Consider the following 12,225-nt stretch of genomic DNA (forward strand, 5'->3'; position numbering starts at 1 on the left):
GGAGAAACCAAATTCCAACAGAACCTTCTCTGTGGTGTCTCCCTTGACTTCGGAGCCTCCCTTGGAACTCATCTCTCACCGCCGTGTCAGAGCACTTTATGCACACACAAAGCTCCCCACTGGAGAGATCAAGGTCAGTGTTATCAAAGCTTTTTAAGAGCAAGAACTCAACAAAGTTCCTGGCACAGAGCAGGCGCTCAAATGTCTAAGAAATGAGTATGTGTGTGAATGAATATGATTTTTTAAAGTACTGTTTTAGATTTCACTAAAGTTTAAACAATTAGATCTTTCTATGTGCTCTAGTAATATTACTGATAATACTTTTTAAAAATAATCTTTAGGGGCTGGCCCCATGGCCGAGTGGTTAAGTTCGCGCGCTCCGCTGCAGGTGGCCCAGTGTTTCGTTGGTTCGAGTCCTGGGCACAGACATGGCACTGCTCATCAAACCACGCTGAGGCAGCGTCCCACATGCCACAACTAGAAGGACCCACAACGAAGAATATACCACTATGTACCAGAGGGCTTTGGGGAGAAAAAGGAAAAAAATAAAATCTTTAAAAAAATAATAATAATAATCTTTACATGTAATAAGTTCATTGTAAAACATTTTGAAAAAAGTACAGGTAATTATAAAAAAGAAAATAAAAATCACCCTTAGTTCTACCATCAATGTTAACATTCTAGACTTTTTCCCAAAAACCAGTAACATAGTTTGAAGCTATACATAAGATAGCGACTATGACCTTCTAAGACATTTTTTAGATTATATGACAGTATCTTGGAACACAGGATAACCAAATCTTGCCATATAAAGTAATTTTCTCTTGCTACTGCACAAAATCCTTCAATTATTCATTTAAGATCTAGTTAAGCATGTTAAATATCTATATGTATTTATCTACCTATTCAGACTTTCTAAAGGAGAGATGGAAAGAGTGCTTAAAACTACCAGAAAGCCTTTAGGGTCATTATGAACTACGCATTTATTTATGCATCGTGTGACCTAACATTGTGAGTCAACCACTATATTCTGCAAATACATGTATTAGGGATCAATTACTGCTTAAAAAGTTACTCTAAAACTTAGCTGCTTAAAACAATAAACATTGATTATTTCACACAGTGTCTAAGAGTCAGGAGTTCCAAAGCAGCTTGTCTGGGTGGTTCTTGCTCAGGATTCTCTTGAGTCAAAGTGTCGGCCAGCGCTGCAGGATCACTTTCAAGATGGCTCACTCACATGGTTGGTAAGCTGGTGCTTGCTACTGGTAGGAGGTCTTATGGCCCTCTCCACAGAGCTGCTTGGGTATCCTCACAACATGGCGGCTCCAAAAGAAACAAAGTAGATGCCAGTATGCTTTTATGACCTAGTCTAAGAAGTCACACTCTATCAATCCTACCATATCCTAGTGGTTACACAGGTCAGCCCTATTTAATGTGGGCGGGAACCAATCACACAAGGGCAAGAATACAAGCACGTGAGAATCACTGAGGCCATCTTGGAGGCTGCTACCACCATAGAGTAAGGCCAGATTTTGGAGAACCTGTATCAAGGGAGACCATACAAACAGCCATCCAGTTTGCATACTCCATCCAAGAGAATGTCAAGATATCAACATAAATATAATTCTAACTGCCCTCGCCTTATCTGTTAAGTGGCTAAGAAAATAATTATAATACAATGTGACAATGCAGCCTGTGGTACTGGCGACATGGACAAGCAGCTAAGGAACCCAAAGGATGATTTCCACTGTCACAGCAAATCAGAGGTAATATCTGAGTTGGATACTGAACAGTACGAGACGTTCAGAATACTGACTGAACTGAACCCAGATTTCTTCCCCAATAAACATGACAGAAAAAACACTCTAAAGCAGCCCTTGTCAACCTGTGTTCTGTGAGAGAATTGAGCCCTAATGACCTAAGGCAGCTGATGTATGTAATGAATTAATTTCTCTCCTATGCATCTAATAGCTATGCCCCACCCTTGAGAGAAGTAAGAAAATATTCATTGAAATGACTGTCTGTAGGGCTAAATTCTTTCACAAAACCCTAGTTGAAAAAGACTAAAAAATGAGCTGAAAAGACAGTTCACAGACATAAATAAAGCAAGATCCCAAATATTCCCACACACAATTCCTAAAATAAATGGAGAAACACAACTGTGTCTAAGAAGGTACTGCACAGCTATACCAGAGGAGCCAGAAGGAGAGCAAGAAGATACTGACCCACAGGGTTAACAGAGACCTGGCCACGCCCATCATGGCCCAGAGCAGAGCTGCTCTCCCAGGCAATTACTAGGAGGACGAAATTAGCCATCACTCCAATACTCCCAAAGCAAGAACAGTCAAGGGAGGGAGACAGCAATTACAGAGTATAGGAGCCCTCCAATTTGCATCCTCCTTCTAAGGGAAGGTTAAGAGATAAAGAGCATACAATACTAACCAACTCCTTCCACCCTTATTTGTTTAAATTAGGATTTACAGGTTCACTGTGATCTGAAGTTTCAGTGTGCATGCACACGCACACACACACCCACCCACAAACGTTGGTGTATTCATATGAGCCACTGTGGTTCATGATGGGGATGGGAATGCCTCAGTCCCACATCACGAGTGCGGCTACTCCACACAGGAGAGGCTTGTTCATGCCCAGGTAGGAGAGTGCACAGGGGGCTGAATCTCGTGTGCTCTTGAGACAAGGCAGCTTGTGCAGTTGTGGGGGGGGAAATCATTATAGCAAAAACCACAAAGCCAACTTCTGTTCAGCAAGACTGCTATGATTCAGCCTGTGAAAGACCAACGAGTCAGAAGATGTACTAAGCCACACCTTGAGAAGTCCTGACAGAATGGCATGCCCCGGCTTGATGGAAGCATTAGAAAGAAAGCCAGAATCACAGGCGCTAATCTCTCTCACCCCACCTCACGGCTGAGTACTTCCCTCTTCCTCCAGCAGCGACCTCTTAGAATCCTGCTTTCTCTAATAAAATCTGCCGGAAAACCTCATAAACCAGATGCTCGAAATAAACATACATTCCTTCCCAAGCTGACCTCTTGCTGAATATGTGTCTTAAGGTATTTGTCCCTACTACTCTTTCCATTTTTGATTTTACGTCCTGGAAGACAGGACCATGACTCTCCGAGAATCTAACCACAAGTCTCAAGAGGTTGCAATAATAAGCCCTATTTACTGCTGACACCAACTAGCTGCGGAGACAAATTCATGGAAGGCCATGTTGTTAAATCGTAGCCTTTCTGAAAGAGTCACAATACATCTTAAGATCAATACAGGCATATTCAATACTAATACAGACAGCCCCAGCAGCATCACCATGCCTGTCTATAACCAGGAAAAAAAAGGAAACGTTACCAGAAGTCTTGGAGACTGTTATTAAAAACCAAACCCATCTCCTAAAGTTCATATGTAGAGTAATCCCAGACTGCGAGTGACACGTGCTGGAGCCCAGTCCACACCCAGAGCATCATTTCCTGCAACCGTGATTTCACGCATCACTTTATATCATATGTGGGAATTTGGTCTTTCTTTGCTTTTAAACTAAAGCAGCACCTCATTATAAAACTATTTCAAAGTTGCCAAGATGCTGAAGTTGTAGGAATTGCTTTCCCAAAGCAGAGGACAGAGTGACATACCCATGTCCCCCTACAAGTCAGTGACAGAGCCAGGACTGAACTCCCAGCTCCCTGATCCCCAGACCTGTGTTCTTTCCTCTATGGCACATAGCCCCGAAGGCCTAAATACACACACTTTAGTACACAAAATCCCAGAGAGTATATGTGCACCCGTCAATTATAAAAGTCGATAACCCCAAGTATTGACCTTATTTCCAACGGCTGTCACGGGGCTTGGTTTACACTAATGTCACCTCCTCCAAAACAAATTAATATTTAAGAGCAAAGCCACACAAACAGTATCACAGCCTGAGAAAGAAAGACCCTCGAGGCTCCTCAAATACCAACACTTCATCCAAACATGATACTTTGTAAAGCAACTTATTCTATCCTAATTCCATACGGCTGGTTAGAGAACAAAATATTAAAATCTACTTATTAAGTGGAGGCCACTTAATGCAAGTGAAAACCAAACCATAAGATGCACTTAGCTCAGGAACTGCATACAGGTCTCCCTTAAATGGAATAAGTAAAATTCAAAGCTCCCCACGCACCGTAAAAGCAGAGGTGCGCTCAGAGCCCTCTGTGGCCATGGACTCAAAGAGAGCTGTCTGAACTCAGAGGATCACCAGCCATTCAAAGTGTATCTGGGGCTTCTTAATTGGCTTATTCCATATCTTTGCAGCAAAAAGTGTCTTAAATTTATCCCTCAGTCTACCAAAGGGGGAATAAAAGCTCGGAACTCCAAAACAGAGCATGGTGCTCCAGCGCCTGATCTTGGTTGACAAGTTGAGGTATCTTCTCAGCTGGCCCCAGAAAAGCCACGACTGAAACGTCAAGTTTCCAATGCTCCTTGCTCCTGGTGAACAAATAAACTAAAAAGCTGTGGAGATCAAATGCAACTGGCATTCAATTCCAACTCCCACTCCAAGATCATGTAAGTGCAGTTCTAACAATGTACCGCATTATTTGCCACTAAACAGCAATCTTCTCCACGGAAATCAACGTATCCAAGTAAAATGAAATTTCAATTTAATGAAAAGACTCTCCTTTAAAAGATGATCAACAACTTTGCCAATCAGAAAGTACATTTGAAAAACCATCAAATTTGTTCCCTAAAGACATCCATCTCCTATTTCTATAGCAAGATGGTCTTATTGTGTAATATCACATCGATCCAGCCACTAAAGCAAAAATCAGATGTTAAAATAAAGTGAGTTAGTCATGCACATCTGAGAGAAACAAAAGCACAAGAGAAATGGAAGTTTTCCCAGTGAGAGTTTTCCTGAGGAAAAAACACCACAATAGAATGGGAAATGATACTTCAACTGCAATTTACTTTATTCTAACGACTTGTTCAGAATCACATGGTCCATTATGATGTGACATACCCCTAACATGCAGGGCTCACACTCAGGGAGACCCACTCCTCCCAGCAGAGTGGAAACAGCTGTCCTGTGGCCCAACATCTGCATCCTCTCCACCACTGAGCCCTTATCATTCAAGCTCAGGACTCACCACAATTACTTTCCTCCTAAAAGCTAACCAGAAAACGACTCTTTCCAGGCTCTCTTCACAGCATCCCCCAGCCCACTATCTGCAATTCTGGAATTTCCTGTTAAAGCAAGTACCAATTTTCATCCATAATACTCAAGAACAGTCAGAATCACCAATCTCCTACCCTCTCCTCCATTCTGGAAAGGGCTCTCTGGAAGGACAAGGTCAGGAGAAGGGAGGAACAGGAAGCCCACTGAAGTTGAAAGTCACAGGGAGCCACTGTCAGCGAAGATCTTTCACTTCTACCACTTGTTAATGCTGTGTAGAACCCACGCTGAAACTTACTATTATCCAGACTTGAAATCTCTATTGTTTTGGAACATTTTCTTGAGCTTTCCTATTTACTGTTCAAAAAACCAAAAGTCTCAGTCCTCATGACTCACAAAAAAAGAGATTATCTTACAAATTTCTGCCCATTTAAAAACATGTTTTTAAAATTGTACTTTGTGGAAAAACTTTTGTGAAAAGTAGATGATTACTAACCAAATCATCAAATTCCTGTGCCTGCCCATTCTCACGGCATCACTATAACAATCTTTTCATCCATAGAGGGCACACCCAGAACAGAGTTCACCGTTCCACTTAATGATTCTCTGTTAGAGAAAAACTGAAGTGGTCAGTAAGGCGTGTGGAACTTAACTTGAATGACATCAGAGTCGAATATCTCAGCGCACAATTCTGAGTGAACTATCTAATCTCCAAAATCAATCCACTGTGGAATAAACAGAGATTACCAGAGGGCATCTAACAGCATGCAGGGCCAAATGACTTACCTTGTGCAAAGGGAGCACCAGGAACGCTCCTCCCCCGCTCGCTTCTACGATTATGGCAACAAATCTGGGATTGACAGCGCAAAAGGAACTATCCCAGGTCACACGAGAAACCCGGATATCATCATAACACTGGTCATTCTTCACCGCTTGTCCAAATACATGCCGAAACTTGCTCTGTCGTACCACTCGCCTCATCGTGTCTGTAGAAAGGCAAAAATTATGTTAAGATTATGCACCAAACTGAAAACTGTACTTTTACAAATGAAAAGCTCCAACTAGAAAAAAACAGAATGGTATGGCATTTTGTCTGCTCCTAAAAAATAGCCAAATGGCAAATCCAAATTTCCTCTTGCAGCACATACCCAGAGAAAACTGCAAAATGCGTCAGGGAAAGAATTACAAAGAAATGAAAAATTCCTAATTCAAGATCCAGAAACAGCTCATCAGTTTTAATTTCAGGAGAAAGATCAAGGCAAAGAATGAAGGAAAATTAGCCTTTCAACTTTGGGTGGGAACTGAAAGATAATTCACTCCAACCCTCTCCTTTCAAAGATAAGAAAACAACAAAGTGAAGTGATCTGGCAGCTTTGAAGCTGAAGACTTCCCCTGCCCAAAAAAGTTAGACTACTGTGGCTTTTCCCTCGCCTGCCAAGGTAATTTTTCAGTGTTAAGCATTTTCCCCAGACATCAGCACTCTGCTGTCTGAGAACCGTGCCTGCTCACGAGTGTGTCCACAAGACCAACTACGCGTAGTGGAGAATTCAAGAGATATAAGCCGCCACCCTTGTCTTCAAGAGCCTTCCAAGACAGGAATAAGAACGAGAGCAACTCAGAACCAAAGTCCCAGGGCTGAGTGCTACCAGGAGCCTGACTAATGAAGCCAACAGGTCAAAAGCCAGGTCTCGGGAAAGAGTAGCAAGGATTTAAATGGACAGCAATGTGATAAAAGTGATATTTAGGATGACAAGAGGTCTGGCAGTAGCATACTGGACATATCAGGCAGGGGAAACCAAAAGCAAGGTGCTGGGCTAAGAAGCTGTGACAATAAACCAGGCCTGAGAAAGGCCTGGAATGATTAGGGCAGTAGCAGTTGGACAGAGGAAAGGAAAAACTCAGGGAGGGGAAACGCAATCAGGATGGGTTTTCACGTCAGAGTTGATCATTCACCACAGCCACTTCCCAATAAACCAGGGGCCCTGGGGGAGGGAAGTGACACCGAGTTGGTGTTGCTGGGCTTCCTCATGGGTAATTTCTGACTCCAACTTCCACTAGGTCTTCCAACAGACATATGCACTGCAAGCTTTGTACTGCAGAATCACCAGGTCCCATCTGAATGAGCTTTCCTAGACCGCACCCAGTGGAATTACCCTATCTGCTAACACAGGACATTCTGTGCATACTGGCTAGGAAAGAAGGAGCCCAGAGAAAACATAAGCGGAAATGGAACATGGTCAAACCTTGACGACTCAGCTGAAAACCAGTCCTCCTGATCCCCACCTACAGAGGAGGTCTAACACCTGTCCACTCGTGCCAAATGGGACACGTGGTGGGCTGGTGCTAACTCCTTCCTTTGAATTCCCTTCCTCACGGCTCGGGGCCCACTGCTAAAAGCAGAGGGAGAGAATTTATTTTTGCCAGAGCCTCCTTCTACCCTTCCCAGGCATGTGCAAAAGTGGCCTCTCTCCAGAGCCTGGGGCATGTGGCTGGACTGAGGCAACAAATCCTTGGCAGACAGCTGAGCACCGTGTTCCTCAGACCAGCTGTTGCCAGACCTTTCCAGCTGACTACCAGGACCAAGCATTTAGAGTACTTGGTAGAGAAGATGGCAAATGATTTGCTTCCACTTGACCAGGGTTCTTCATTTGTGAAACAGTATGAAGACTTCTCAAACACGAGGAGATAAGACAGCTCCCATGAGGTAGGGAAAACCCTAAGAAGAGCACATCCGTACAAAAGCCCATGCACAGGCGGCTGGCCTCAGGACCCACTTCCCTACACGACCATCTGCACAAGTCAGCAGAAGCTGGACTCCCCACCAGCACCTCCCAGAAAGTGTTTCAACAGCGAGTTAGCAGGGAAGAAGAAACATTTGCAACATATGTCAGAGTTCCTATCCTTCATGTATAAATTTTTACAAATCCAAAACATGAAAATCCCAATAGAAAACTACATAAAGGACATGAAGAGATAATTTACCAAAGAAAGACAAATGCCATTTATCTCCATTCCTCCTGAAATGCTAATAAAATGACAGTGAAGGAATAAAAATAAGTATAAACACCAAAGGACACTGGAAAGGAGGCTACCAGAGAGCAAATGTGACCAGGAAATCTTAGAAGACGGAAACTAACACACACATGTACAGTGAGTGTTCTCCACTCAGCTGAGTGTCTCAGAAGGACGCCAAGGCTCACAGTGACACCCAGAGCTTTCAGAAGACAAACTGTGTCTAGAGACAGGGATGTGGGAGAGGAGCTGCAGAGAAAATTGACTGAAAACCTAAATCAAGAGCAGCTTGACACCCAGATCCCCTCCTTCAGTGCTGCACAATCAGGGGACTGGCCCACACCCAGCCGAGCAGAAGCCAGATTGGCAGGATGACACCCAGCACAGGTGAACACAGGTATGAGCAGGTGCCACCCTGACAACCTGTTTCTATACAGTGGCGCCTCCTCCAGCGCCCTGTACCTGGAACTCCCAGGACACTGGCTGCCAGGTGTAGACAGCACCTGCCCCACCCTGCAGATCAGACCTCAGGGCCCTCTGTGAGGCCCACCACTCAACCAGCCCCTCCACCCACACAGGTATCATGTCAGCTTTTTGTGCCTCACTTTTAAATGTGAAGGGACATCTGAAGGCTTCTACCTTGAAAAACAAGATAATTTTTCCTCTTCCTTCAAATAGGCTAGATACCATCTAATCTCACCAACAAAATGAATATTAATATAAATATGTAAAGTACACCAAATGTCTTCATTGAAAGATATTACACAAAACTGCCAGTCAACTTACACACTAAACTCCCTTTAACTCATTTCTATACCTAGTGACAACTTATTTTCATTCTAACTTCATGGAGTCAGAAAGGTATAAAGGCTGTTTTGCTACAACCATGGAGTAGAGTGTTAGCTGCAGAGCAGAGAGAGCGAGAACAGCCAGGGCTTCCACAGCACCGCGCTGACAGCCAGGCACGTCCATGCAGAGCATGAAGGGCAGTGTGCACCCGCGCAATCCAGGGTGGAACTTGATCTGAGTGAGCTCAGCTGTCCACATGTGGCACGGCTGCTTTGCTGCACACGACAGAGAAACGCAACGAGGAGGGCAGGCTCCAGAGCCAGGCAGCCTCCTGAGGGAGAAGCACAGGTGGACCATTTCCTTCCTGCCATGGTTCAGTAAAGTCACTGAACCTCCTAAGTGCCAGATTCTCTATCTGAAAATGGGTACCATACATATAAACTTGAAGTGATCATTAAATGAGCACTCAGTGAGGGACTGTGGCAGGAGATAAATTGCTAAAGCACCTTGTATGGTGAGACACACAGCTAAATACACAATAAATGTCAGCTACTGTTATCATCCTAGTACCTGATATAAAGTAATCTGGACTCAAATCCCAGCTCTGTCACTTGTTAGCAAATTACTTAATCTTTCTGAGCCTCAGTTTCCTCATCTAAAGAATGAAGAGAATGATACCAATAATAAGAATTAAAAACATCTGACAAAGCCCAACTCCAGATGGTTTCACTGCTGAAGTCTACCAAGATTTAACAAATACAAATTCTTTACAAATTCCTCCAAAGAACACAAGAGAAAACACTTGCAAGCTAATTTTGTGAGGCGAGTATTACGCTGATACCAAAACCAGACAAAGACATCACAAGAAAACTAGACCAATATCTCTTACGAATATAGACAAAAAAATTCTCAACGAACTACTAGGAGACCAAATCTAGCAATATATGACCAAATCTAGCAACATACATGTTTTATAAAAAGGGATTATACGCCATGACCAAATGGGACTTATCCCAAGAATGCAAGGTTGGTTCAACATGTGAAAATCAAATAATGTGACATATAGCAATCAAATTTTTAAAAATCACATGATCATCTCACACAGAAAAAATATCTGACAAAATCTAATTCTCTTTCATGATAAAAACACTCAAGAAACTAGGAATAGAAGAGAACTTCCTCAAATTGATTTTCTTCAAAAAAAAAAACCACACAGATAACACAACATTCAATGGTGAAAGATAGGAACAGACAAAAATGTCCACTCTTGCCACTTCTACGCAGCAATGTACTACAGGTTCTAGCCAGGGAAATTAGGTAAGAAAAAGAAATAAAAGGCATTCAAATTGGCAGAGAAGTAGTAAAACTATCTCTGAATGCAGCAGACACGTTCTTACATGTACAAAGTCCTAAGGAACCCACAAAAAAACTATTATGACTCATGAACAAGTTCAGCAAGGTTGTAGGATAAGAAATCAATATGCAAGAAGCAACTGCATTTCTGTATGCTGATAACAATCTGAAAGTGAAACCAACAAACAATTCCATTCATAGTAGTATCAGAAAGAATAAAATACTTAGGAATAAACCTAGCCAAGCAGGTGAAAGACTTGTATAATGAAAACTATGAAACATTGCTGGAATTAAAGACACAATTAAATGGAAAGACATCCCATGTTCATGGATCATAAGACTTAACATTAAGATGGTAATGTAATCTCTATCAGAATCCCACCTGATTTCTCCCCAGAAATGGACAAACTGATTCTAAAATTCATATGGAATCGCAAGAGACCCAAAAATAGCCAAAACCACCCTGAAAAAGAAGAATGAATTAGGAAGATTCATACTTCCTAACTGCAAAACTTACTTCACAAGCAATGGAAATCAAGACAGTGAGGTATGAGAACAAGGACAGACAGAGAGATCAATGGAACAGGATTCCAAGTCCAGAAACAAATTCATACATCTTCAGTCAAGTGATTTTCAACAAGGACAGACACAGAGATCAACGGAACAGAATTCCAAGTCCAGAAATAAATTCACACATCTTCAGTCAAGTGATTTTCAACAAGGGCATGAACAGCCGCCACGTGCAAAAGAAGCTGGACCCTGACCTCATACCCTATAAAATAACTAACTCAGAATAGATCAAAAACACTAACTATAAGAGCTGAAACTATAAAACTCTTAGAAGAAAACATAGGATTAAATCCTCAGGACCTTCGATCTGGCAAAGGATTCTTAGATATGCCACCAAAAGCATAAGCAACAAAAGAAAAAGTAGACAAATTGGACTGCATGAAAATTCAAAGCGTTTGTGCTTCAAAGCGCATCAAGGAAGTGAAAAGACAGCCCACAGAATAGGGGAAAATTTTTGCAAATCATATATCTGATAAGGCACGTGTATCTACAATACATAAAGAATTCCTACAACTTAATAAAAAAAAGACAATCCAATTTAAAAATGGGCAAAAGAATATTTTGACAAAGAAGATATACAAATGTCCAATAAGCACATAAAAAGATGCTGCAGGGGCCAGCCGGGTGGCGCAGCGGTTAAGTGCGCGTGTTCTGCTTCGGCGGCCCGGGGTTCGCTGGTTCAGATCCCAGGTTGCAGACATGGCACTGCCTGGCAAGCCATGCTGTGCCAGGCATCCCACATATAAAGTAGAGGAAGCTGGGCACAGATGTGAGCTCAGGGCCAGTCTTCCTCAGCAAAAAAAGAGGAGGATTGGCGGCAGATGTTAGCTCAGGGCTAATCTTCCTCAAAAAAAGAAAAAAAAAGATGCTGGACATCATTAATCATTCTGGAAATGTAAATCAAAACCCCAATGAAATACCACTTCACACCCACTAGGATGGCTAGAATCAAAAAGTTAGAGAATAACAAGTGTTGAAGAGGATCCAGAGAAATCAGAGCCCTCATACACTGCTGGTGGGAATGTAAAATGGCGCAGCTGCTTTGGAAAGCAGGCTGGCAGTTCCTGAAATGATTAAACAGAGCGTTACCAGATGACCCAGAAATTCCACTCCTAGGAATTTACACAAAAGAACTGAAAATGGGTATTCGACCAAATACTTGTGCATGAATGTTCATAGTAGCATATGCATAGTAGCCAAAGGGTGGAAACAACCCCTGTGCTGGGTATCCATTGGATGAAGGGAAAAACAAAAAGTGATATAACCATACGATGGAATATTATTTCGTAACAAAAAGGAATGAAGTACTAATACATGCTACAACTTGGATG

The 12,225-nt window shown here is 42.4% G+C and overlaps 1 protein-coding gene across 6 annotated transcripts in view; it reads right to left on the reverse strand.

Annotated features, from left to right (window-relative positions):
• Positions 1 to 12,225, reverse strand: part of CORO1C (coronin 1C) — a 72,850-nt gene that overhangs the window by 41,416 nt on the left and 19,209 nt on the right. For 5 of the 6 annotated variants that reach the window (XM_044775727.2, XM_044775725.2, XM_070516230.1 and 2 more), the window contains one exon: positions 5,957 to 6,156. In XM_044775727.2, coding sequence (XP_044631662.1) covers positions 5,957 to 6,151 — 195 coding nt within the window. In that variant the 5' untranslated portion in view covers positions 6,152 to 6,156. Of the gene's footprint in view, positions 1 to 5,956; positions 6,157 to 6,318; positions 6,527 to 12,225 lie in introns of those variants that run through there. The other variant, XM_070516231.1, reaches the window with a different exon arrangement.

This window comes from Equus asinus, chromosome 8 (genome assembly GCF_041296235.1).
Source record: "Equus asinus isolate D_3611 breed Donkey chromosome 8, EquAss-T2T_v2, whole genome shotgun sequence".
NCBI lineage: Eukaryota > Metazoa > Chordata > Mammalia > Perissodactyla > Equidae > Equus > Equus asinus.